The sequence below is a fragment of the Vulpes lagopus genome, chromosome 13 (assembly GCF_018345385.1).
Source record: "Vulpes lagopus strain Blue_001 chromosome 13, ASM1834538v1, whole genome shotgun sequence".
In the NCBI taxonomy this organism is placed as follows: Eukaryota; Metazoa; Chordata; class Mammalia; order Carnivora; family Canidae; genus Vulpes; species Vulpes lagopus.
In genome coordinates, this window is record NC_054836.1 from 30,729,777 (window position 1) to 30,741,043 (window position 11,267).

At 42.4% G+C, this 11,267-nt stretch overlaps 1 protein-coding gene across 1 annotated transcript in view; it reads right to left on the reverse strand.

Annotated features, from left to right (window-relative positions):
- The window catches only part of CRPPA (CDP-L-ribitol pyrophosphorylase A), a 291,595-nt gene extending 289,722 nt beyond the window's left edge, over positions 1 to 1,873 (reverse strand). Inside the window, exon 1 of the mRNA XM_041728219.1 lies at positions 1,438 to 1,873. Within this exon, the coding sequence (XP_041584153.1) occupies positions 1,438 to 1,631 (194 nt within the window). The 5' untranslated portion in view covers positions 1,632 to 1,873. The remainder of the gene's footprint in view (positions 1 to 1,437) is intronic.
- Between the last annotated feature and the right edge of the window lie 9,394 nt (positions 1,874 to 11,267).

The window sequence follows — 11,267 nt, forward strand, 5'->3', positions numbered from 1 at the left end:
TGTTTGGGTTTCAGATGGAACCACTGGCCTGATGACTTGAATCAAGGGTGATTAGGACTCTTTGTGCTTCCCTATTCCAAATGCCCACACTCAGGAAGATAACCATAGCCCGATGTGGGCCCTTGGGTTTCTGGGGTGCGTGCCAGCATGGTGGAATAGGGAAAAGATTTTTCTAGATCATAAGCTGCCCTCTTTTCGATTGGTAGCAACTCATTAGCTTAGTCTTCATCACAGTCACCTGCAAAGGACAGGCTAAAAGAGGGATCTCTTTTGAGATACAAAAGGGGGGTCCCTGGGTGGCTCAGCGGTTTGGCGCCTGCCTTTGGCCCAGGGCGCGATGCTGGAGACCCGGGATCGAGTCCCACGTCGGGCTCCCGGTGCATGGAGCCTGCTTCTCCCTCTGCCTGTGTCTCTGCCTCTCTCTATGTGTATCATAAATGAATAAAATCTTTAAAAAAAAAAGAGAGAGAGATACAAAAAGCTCACTTCAAGGTTTAGCATCCTAGCACCGCACTGGCTTCAGGAGGCTTCAACACCTTTGCTACTGCCCCACCTCTACGCTGCCCCATTCCTGGGCGCACGAGTAAGATAAGCGACATACACCCCTCCCCGTTTTCGCCTCGCTAACAGGATGGCAGGTTCTGCCGTCCGACACTCCTCCCCACTTCCCCTACAAGTCGGTGCATCTCGTGTACAGGACCAAGCGCAGATCGGCTTTCACTTCAGAATCTCACACCCGGAACTCCAGGAGCCACCGCTGAAAGGCTCGAATTACGTTCCCACCCCCCCCGGCCCACCCTGAGCTCTTCGTCCTCCACGGGGGGTTCGTGTTCATGAGTGAAGGGATCAAAGTGAACCGAGGCTCGCGAAGCTCGTGCACGCAGCGTGCAAAGGGCCGGAGCGGCCGCCGGCAGGGAGACTCCAGAAAGGGCTTGTCCTTAGGCCACGTCGGGCCGCGGTGCAAACCGAAGCCCAGCCCGAGCTCTCCGGGGTCGGGCTGCAGCGGCGGGCTCCCTCCGCGCTCTCCTCCCCTCCCCCTCCCCGCTCTCCTCCCCTCCCCCTCCGCGCTCTCCTCCCCTCCCCGCTCTCCTCCCCTCCCCGCTCTCCTCCCCTCCCCGCTCTCCTCCCCCTCCCCGCTCTCCTCCCCTCCCCCTCCCCGCTCTCCTCCCCTCCCCGCTCTCCTCCCCCTCCCCCCTCCCCCGCCGCGGGCCGGGCGCAGCGGGGCTCCGGGGGCTCGCGCGCGGGGCTGCCGGGGGAGCCGACCTCCCGCCGGACGCAGCCCAAGCCCGGAGGGCCTGTGCGGGCGGAGGCGCCAGCGCTCGGGGGGCCGGGCGGGGGGCCGGGCGGGGGGCCGGGCGGGGGGCCGGGCGGGGGGCCGGGCGGGGGGCCGGGCGGGGGGCCGGGCGGGGGGCCGGGGCGCGCCCGGCGCCGCGTTACCTCTCCAGGGCCTGCAGGGTGTAGCTGATGAGCGGCCTCTCCAGGACGGGGCAGAACTGCTTCGGGGTGGGGGCGCCCATCCTCTCGCCGCTGCCCCCCGCCGGCAGCACGGCGGCCACGGCCACGGCCACGGGAGCGGGAGCGGGGCCGGGGGCGGGAGCGGGGCCCCGAGCGGCGGCGGGCCCGGGCTCCATGGCGGCGCGCGGCGCGGCAGGCCCGGCTCCCTGCGGCGGGCCGCGGCGGAGGAGGGCGGACGGCGGCCGGGCCGCGGCGGGTCCGCGGGGGGCGCTCGAGCAGCCGCGCCCCCTCCGGCGGCGTCCGCGGCCTCCGCAGCGAGCCCGGCGCCCCGGCGCCCCCGGCGGGCCTGAGTGCCCGGCCTGCGCGCTTAGCCCCGCTGCGCGGAGGCCAGGGCGGCCGGGACCCCCGCCACTCCCGCGCCCCTTAGACCTCTGGATTCAGGTTACGGATGAGACCGAGACGGGCAGGTGTCATGAAGAACCCCGGGCGCCGGGCGTCGCCGGGTGGCGCAGCGGCTTGGCGCCTGCCTTCGGCCCGGGCGCGATCCTGGAGACCCGGGATCGAGTCCCACGTCGGGCTCCCTGCATGGAGCCTCCCTCTCCCTCTGCCTCTCTCTCTCATGTTTATCATGAATAAATAAAATCTTACCAAAAAAAATCCTGATATGTAAACCAGACTGCCAGGATCTCAAATTTGTCTGCAAAGTGTAACTACCTGACGCCTAGGATGGGATTGGGGTTTAATGGCCTGGCCTGAGTTCTGGAAGGAGTTTATCTTTTTTTTAAGATTCATGAGAGAGACAGGCGAAGGGAGAAACAGGCTCCACGCAAGGAGCCCGAGACAGGGCTCGATCCCTGGTCCCCAGGATCAAGCCCTGGGCAGAAGGCGGGCGCTGAACCGCTGAGCCACCCAGGGATCCCCTGGAATGTGTTTAAAGATCCCAGCTACTGGGATCTCCAATGAGCCGGCGCGTTGTGGACACGCAGAGCCAAAGCGAAAATGCAATAATTGCTAAACAAGCGACACACATAGGCCCATTTAATCTCCGGGAGAACCCAACTATTACTGGGGTTTTGTTTGTTTTGGGTTTTGTTTGTTTTGTTTTGTTTTTTGTTTTTACGGAGAAAGAGAAAAGGTGGTGATGTTTAAGTAACTTGTGTAAAATTGCACACCTAACGGCAGAGCTGCCTTAAGGCCCTTGCACGGAAGTACAGCCAGCGTTGAGGAATTCAACTGCAGCATATATGCCCTTTATTTAGTCCTTGCTGGCAGTGTTTAGCGGGCAAATGTCCTGAAGTATTTAGAATGTCAGAGCCTATTGTATTAGGTCCCTGGAATGTGAACCCCATGAGAGTAAGGGCCTTAATTTTGGTTTGGGTTTTGTGCCCAGTGCCTGGAATATAAAAGAAGTGTAGTAATTATGTATTGAATGAACTACTGATTGAATAACTTAATGATAATTAAAGTATAGAGTATTAAATACTTGCTGATTTAAAAAATAAAATATTTGCTGATTTAATCTTCACCCATAAGTTAATGTATGTAAGATTGATTAAAAAAAAAAAAAGCAATCTTTTAAACACTGAAACTATTACCAGGTCATAATATTCCAACCCAGTATTTTTACCCACTTTTCCCAATTGAGGTTAAAGCATACGAAATTGGAATTGGATTTTTCTCCTATCCTTTGTTGATCAGTGACTGAGCATGCTTTTAATACATTCAATACACTCCTATTTTCAATACACATGTTTCAATATGGAAGTACTTTCAAAACAAAAGTAACAAAAAAGTACTTTTATTATAATTAACACTAGGTCCATTATAACTAGTTTGTCAGATGAAAAATAAGCATCCTAATATACTTGACTTGATAGCACCATTGCCACACCTGTGTCTAATTAATACCTGTTGACTGAATGGATAAATGAATAAAAGAATCTGTACACAGGCAGAAAGGCAAATCAATAAGTGTTTCTGTTAATATTGATGGTAACTTCCCTTTTTAGTCTAATAGTGGAGTTAAAACTATTTTTCATTTTCTTAACCTCAGCAAAAAAAGCATAGTAATAAAAGTCACATTAATTGCTATGTATTACAAATAATTAAATCTCACCAAATTCTTTAAGAATCTTGTTTTACCAATTTAGTTTTGTTTTAGAGCAAATATATTAATTTCTCTGTTTACTATGAATCTTAGATCTTTTATATTGTATGTGAACAATATTTAACACACTGTTCATTTGTCTATCAGTATGAGAAGCAACATTTTTTCTGTATCTTTTTACATAGATATAAATAATTAGTTCCATGTGCATATTTTCGGTAAAAAAAATGTAGTTTCCATGTAGTTTTATACCAACTTGTAGCAGCCACATTATGAAATTATCTTCTCTGCAACAAGTAGCCAAAAATGCATACCTTGGAAAGTGAGGACCTCTGTGATCCATTGGTAATAACCATTCTACAATATCACTTGATAAATTTAGAAAAAACAAAACCCAAATGTCTCACAAAGCAGAGCATGCAAAGGGCAAAGTTCTTGGAGTGATTCTTGATCTGGACTCCGGATAATGGTCTCCCAAAGTTGCCCATGTTCTAATCTCTGAAACCTTTGAATACGTTACCTGACCTTAGAAAAGGAACATATACGGCTTGATTAAATTAAAGGTCTGCAAATGGGGAGCATAGCCTGGATGATCCAGGTGTGCCCAATGTAATCACAAGTGTCCTTATAAGAGAGAAGTCAGATTCAGAGAAAAAAGTGTGAGGATGGATTTGTAAGGTCAGAGTGATATGATGCTATGAGTCAATGATTCCAGGAGTTTCTAGAAGCTGGATAAAGCAAGGAACCAAGTTCTTCAACTAGAAATCCCAGGAAAATGTAGCTCTGCCAAACCATTTTGAGACTTCTCACATTTACAACACTTAAATAATAAACTTGTTTTAAGGCACTAAATTTGTGATTTGTTATCACACACATAGGAAACTAATACAGTTTCATACTGAGGAAAACCTTCAAATTTACACATTGACTATAATCTCCATGAAGTTATACAAAGTTAAAATATAATGATGTGACTGAAGAAAGAAAACACTGCCCACTTGATTTTATTTATGTCCCATAATGACACTCTCAGTGCACTATAATTTTTAAAATACCCTTTAATCATCCTGTGAATAATAAAATGTGTTTTATTGTACTGTGAGTGTTCAAAGCATAGCTTTGCTAAATGTATACCACAATTTTATCAACTGACTTGGATGTGTCAATTTTTTTTTAATGCATGTAAAAGTGTCTGTTACATGGAAGTGGCTCTCATCTTCATAACTGAAAGACCTAAAACTCCCCTTTGTTGTTTGTTTCTCTATGTCAATGTACCCTGGAAGATTATCTTGGGGACATTATTGTTATTATTACTGAATTTTAGATTGAGTTTCTTTTCTTAGTGTTAATTCAAGTATAATTATCACTGCCAATCATTCTCCTCCTCCTCCTCCTCAAACACACTTACTGTTTTAATAGCATTTCTAGAGGTTAGTTGGGGTGTTGCTCACAAATGCAAATGAACAGCTTAATGGTTTACCCTTTAACTCTGTTGAAATAGGAGCCAAACAGAATATATTATTATTCTACCATGGGCCAGTCCCTGTATTTCTGTCAACCTATGAATTCTAATGCCTGTTTTGCCATTGTGTTGTCTGTAAATGCTACAGTCTATTAACGTCTGACCTTTAACTCATTTTTCTACATAATAAAAATGATGCTCCATGATGAAGTCTTTCTGTGGATAATTCAAACTGAACACCACATGACAACAAGATTTTCATCTTTCATTTTCTCAATATTTCTTACAAAGTAAATTATTAACTATCTCGACTGTCTAGTTTGTTTTTCCTATTATAGCTAAAAAAAAAAAAAATGATAAATAGCCTTAGGACCAAATGATAAACTTGATCATTACTGCTACCAAAGTTTAACTTGTCATAAGAATTATTTGTATGCAATATATAGCATTTCTTATGCACTCTATATAACATTATTTACATATTATATATTGTATAATAATCTTAGAAAATATATTATTGGCACCCTCAGACAGAAATTTTGATTCAGTTGATCTGGAGTAGGCCCAGAAATCTTCTTTTTTAAAATGCCTCCTTAGGTGATTCTTCGTAAGCGTTGACCAGACTTACCAGCTAAGGGGCACCTGGGTAGCTCAGTAGGTTAAGCATCTGACTTTGTGGGTCACAGGATGGACCTATGTAGAGCCCAAGGTCAAGCTCCCTGTCAGAAGGGAGTCTGCTTGTCCCTCTCCCTCTGCCCCTCCCATCCATCCCCTTGTGCATATGCACTTTCTCCCAAATAAAATTTTTTAAAATAATTGAGTAAAAATAAGCACTGAATTTTTTTTTAAAAATATACCCAATTCACTTTATATTTAATGCATTTAATTTCAAGACCTATAGCAGCGACGCCTGGGTGGCTCAGCAGTTAGGGACCTGTCTTTGGCTCTGGTCATGATCCTGGGACCTCCTATCAAGTCCCACATCCGGCTCCCTGCAGGGAGCCTGCTTCTCCTGCCTGTGCTTCTGCCTCTCTCTCAGTCTATGTCTCTCATGAATAAATAAATAAATCTTAAAAAAAAAAAAAAAACTAAAGCAAAGGAATGTAATATAGTAAACATGCCATATAAAAATTGGGTAAGAAATCCATTAAAACACTTGCATTTCCTTGTTAATTTATAAGGAAGGAAACACAAGGGGAAAATATTTAAGTGCTAGAGGGTAAAACAAAGATGTTAGAAAATTGGAGAATGAAATTATCTCCCCTCTCTGTATTTCTACAGAACTGTCATTTAAAAACAAATCACCTCTGAGAGCCACCAAAGACCATATCTTTGACCACAACTTAAGCAGAATTGAAATTGTTGCCTGGAATTCTGCTTCTGTGCACAGAACTAAAGGGTACAATTCTATTGTTGGATGCCACATACCTCCAAAAACTAAAAGAGGAGAATGATCTCTACACATAAGGAATGTGGGAGGGGTAATGTCTTTGAAAAGCTTGTTTAGAAAACAAATGACTAGTCTAGAATGGGTGGTGACTATTTTTCATAATCTGTGGAAGGGAAGAACAATCAAAATCATAGAAGAGCAAAAGCTAGAAAAGGAAGATTTACTTTCATGCAAGACAAGATATTGGCAGCAGCTACTCCTATATATTTTAACTATAATTCAGATAAGAAGCACTCAGTGGTGACAGAAGGACAATGTTTCATGTAGAAGTAACTTGTAGCAGATTGCAAAGAGGGAGAAATTAGGTCACTCTATTGTTTATGCTGTATGTGAATAGAAATAAATAGAAAAATTAAATATTTCCATTTGTGACCATGGCTACCACTAATTGGTTTAAGACATCAGTGAAAGAAAGAATGAATGAATAAATGAAAGAATGTTAAATGCATGAGGGGATGTAAACCTTAATGCATAAAGACCAATTTTTATTTCATCTGCAGAAACATCTGAATGCTTAAGACTGTTCCCCAATGCAAAAAAAAAAAAAAAAATGGTTTTGATTTTAAGTTTGCATTTATCCTCCTCAGTCCAACTTCATATTTCTTCTACCTCCCCTATCATTTGTTCCTTAAATGACCTCAAGGCCTTGACAAAAAATTTAAAAGTTTAAAAAAAGAACTTTCCCTTTTGTCAAATCTTTCCTTAGCAATTATTCTCCCCTAACTTTATAAAAATCTGTGATTATTATTAACTGCAATAATAAAAATATGCACAAACTAACCAACACTCATCCTGGACAAATGTTCACATTTCTGTATATTTGTCTTTGGCCCTCCTGGTGTCTTGGCTTCCTGATCCTTTTCCCTTTCTCCCCCCCTATCTCCTGAATTGGGTTTCTCACCATCAGCTCTGCTTTATATTCAATGCATTTAATTCATCTGTGGTTTTCACCTGTGGACTCAACCCTGCTAGTCCTGATCAGAACAAGCAGCTCCATCCTGTGAGAGGGTTCCATTTTGAATTTGTCTCATTGTCTAGAAGAATGTTCATGGAGAGTACCCACCTTCTGGCAACCTTCCTCTTGCTTAGACTTCCACAGCTCTTTGCCATAAAGGTGGAATAGGACCCCAGTCTGACTGCAAAGGCTTGAGTCACCAGAAGGCTGATCTCCAATTAATTCACTGGATACATTCTCTGAAAAAATTAATTACAAAAAAACAAATGTGACCACAGTGTCCGGCCTAGAATTCGGATTCCTAGGTTTCCTTGCAATGTTCTACAGCCTGGCCTTAATTTACTTCCCATACTTCTAAGATTTAGGATTGTTTAAGTTATGACGCTAAGGGCCTTCTACCCAATTAACCTAGATCTCAGAGTAGTCAAAATTGAACCATTTCATTTATCCCAGGAAATGACAACTAATTAAAGTTGAGACATTTCCATTTTAGTAAATATCAGAATAATAATCTAAAAACATGATATTTTGGTATATTTGGGTGGCTTAGTCTGTTGAGTGTCCAGCTCTTGGTTTCAGCTCAAGTCATGATCTCATGAGTCAAGGGACCAAGCCCCATGTTGTGCTCCACACCGAGCTGGGAGTCTGCTTAAATATTCTATCTCCCCCCTATTCCTGTTTGCATGTGCATGCTCACTCACTATCTTTCCCCCTCTCTCTCTCTCATAGATAAATAAATCTTTAAAAAATAATAAAGTAGAAAAAATAAAAGCATGATATTTTAACTCAGGAAATTCCCAAGGCCTAGAAATAATAGCTAGAAACATACCTTACACATGAGGCCAGTGAGTCTAGTCTTAAAAATGATCCATTTTCTAGACTTTATTTTGAATGAATGGTCAAAGATATGTGTGCTATGTAATTGCTAAATCAGATGAAGTTCTGAAGAACAAGAAGTATATTATTTTATAACTTTTTTCCATTGTCTATTGCTTTACAACGAACCATTCCATAACTTAGTGTCTCAAAATAACACCGTTTTATTGTTCTCAATTCTGCAGTTCAGAAATTTGACTTGGGTTAGATGAAGACAACTCATCTCCCTTTCCTTTGGGGTTGACTGAGGAAGTTCAACTGAGGCTGGAGAAGGATCCAAGATGGACTCATTCATAGGTTTAGGGCCTTGGTGCTGGCTATTGGCTGAAGCATCTCAGTTCTCTTCACATGATCTTTTGCCAACAGGATACCCTGGCCTTCTTTATATAGAGGATGGGTTCTAGAAAACCAAAATTTAGATTGCACTAGGCCTCTTAGATTCTATGCCTAAGACTGACAGAGCATTACTTCTTTCTCATTCTATTGGTCAAAAGTCACAAGACTAGCCCAAATTCAAGAGGAGGGGGAATGGCTCCTCCACACTTTGATGCACAGAATAGCACACACAGGGAATGGAGGAATTAGTAATGACCTCCTCTGCAGACAATCTTCTACAGGTAGCAGTCACCCATTTTGAGAATTAATTCTAATGTGTCTTTAGATCAGGGCAACATCTACTCAAATTTACAGACTCCATAGAGTACTGGCCACAGCAAGGCAGGGGATTCTAAGAGTAATTTCTGAGACAGAAAGAGGTCAAAGTAATGCAGGGTGATCTGAAAGGCCCTATCTGCTCTTTGGAATTTGTTTTTACAGATTATGCTATAACCTATCAATAATTGTCCAAACCTTCTTTATCATCATAAAAGGCCTAAAATGTTACCAAAGTGAGTACATACCAAAGAAATTGTTTCTGCTACTGAGTCAAGGCCTCATTGTTATACATACCAAATGATAGTCTGAAAACTGATTTCCAGGATCTGACAACTTTTGGTCTCTCTCGTAAGCAAAGCTCTCCTCAGAACCATACTGTGTGAGCTAGCGCTTGATTAGAGGACAAACTGGTGGTGGTGACAGTTTTTCATTATTTGTATTTTCTTTCCATTTTAAAATTTTAATCACAAGTGCTAAATCCAACTTGAATCAGTTAAAACTATTTCAAGTGATGTTCTTAATTTAGAACTCAATAAAACTAAAAATATGAAGAAGTACTTGCAATAACAGAGATGACAAACACAGTTTTTTGAAAGTCTATGAACAATTTGGAAATCAACTTCCATTGCTCCCAAACTGAAAATCATAAGCTCTACAATTTGTTGTGGCCATTTATTCTAAAAAAAGAGCCATTTCTCCAAAATGATATGGGCTTTTACTTTCTTCAGCTACAGTTTTCGACTCAGCCAACCAGAAATTTCTGAACATTAAACCTATGCTACCTTGGAAAGGGAACCAAAGCATCCAATATCTATTATAGATACACAAACTTGATTCAATGAAATGACTCCCTGGTTCCCAATTTTTTATAAACAACACCCTGGTGGTAACACTTGGAGAAAAATATTACACTTGCCTAATTTCTTTCATTTGGACAGGATATCCTATTTCAACTACCTTGTTTTTCTGAATTAGACCTCTCTTTTCATGCATGCCATGTTTGAACTATGAATTGCTTCTTCATATTTTAGGACTAGAACTGGATTAAGCAGTTCTGAGATCATTGTCCCCAGTTCCAAATTCTCTGAAGACTAAGTGACACATTTATGAGTGTGTCTGGCCAGAAAACATTGGAACAAACTGTCAACAGATGGCGAAAATCAGATGATGTGGGAGAGGGAGGATGACTTTGACTTTTGCCTGTATATTCGAACCTCTGATCCCATCCGCAAGTGTAGGCAGAGACCCCCATAGTAATAACAGCCAGTAAAGGCAGGGGCAGCCGATGAGCTAGAAACTTGGGAGGTTAAAAGCAGGTCCAGGTCCTTCCTGGCACATAATATAGATTAATAGTTCTCAGCCAGGCTACACATCAAAATCATCAGTAGAGGTTTTACAGGTGCAAATGCTGAGTCAGATTGTGAGAGGAGACGTTGGAAGTTCTTATGCTGACAAGCGCCTCTGTTGGCAATCACTAGGTGGAAAATCTGACCTGGTTTGCATAATGGAATGGGCACTAAATCAAAAGATAGATCCATTTTTACTCCATAGTTCTATAAACTTGTTGAGCAATCATAGCTAATGATATGTATTGCATGCAAAGAACAGTCTGATGTGCTTAATCAATAATTCTTTCAGGTCTCACAACTGCTTTTGTGAAATGGAAGTTTATCATTACTGCCCTTTTGCTAATGTGGAAATTAGTGACTTGACAATAGAAGTGTTGGGCTGTGATGCCAGGTTTCTCTCCGAAGGAGAGATCAAGGTTTTTAATTTGTTTTCAGTACTCTTCATAGTGAGGTACAGTTCTTTATTGCCGATCTTGACCAAATTTTACAATAAACTATTCTTCAGTGAGTGTTGAGCATTATCTCCTAGAGCAGACACTCATAACATGAGATCAGCTAAGCTTTTAAGCTTTGAAGCGAAGAAGGCATTGAAAACTATAATATGCCTTAGAAATTAAGATTTCTTTTCATCATGAATGATGGCTCTTACATCATCTTTCTAGAACACAAATTAATTATTTTTCTCCAGATATTACTACTTCCCCATTTCCTTACCTGACTTCAACATTTTCTATTATTTCTAAATTTTCATTTCAAAACTTGTCTGACATAAGCCATATTCAACTCTTCTTGAATAGAAACATAATATGAGTTAACTGAAAATGTGCTCTGTATTCATGATGAAATATTCCCCCAAATTTCACAGTGACTCAATTTTTAATGGTCTTTGTTGTTGAACTTTTAAAAAGCGTTTTCAAAAGTCTTGAACTTGTCCAGTTATTTTTTCAAAGATCCCTGGT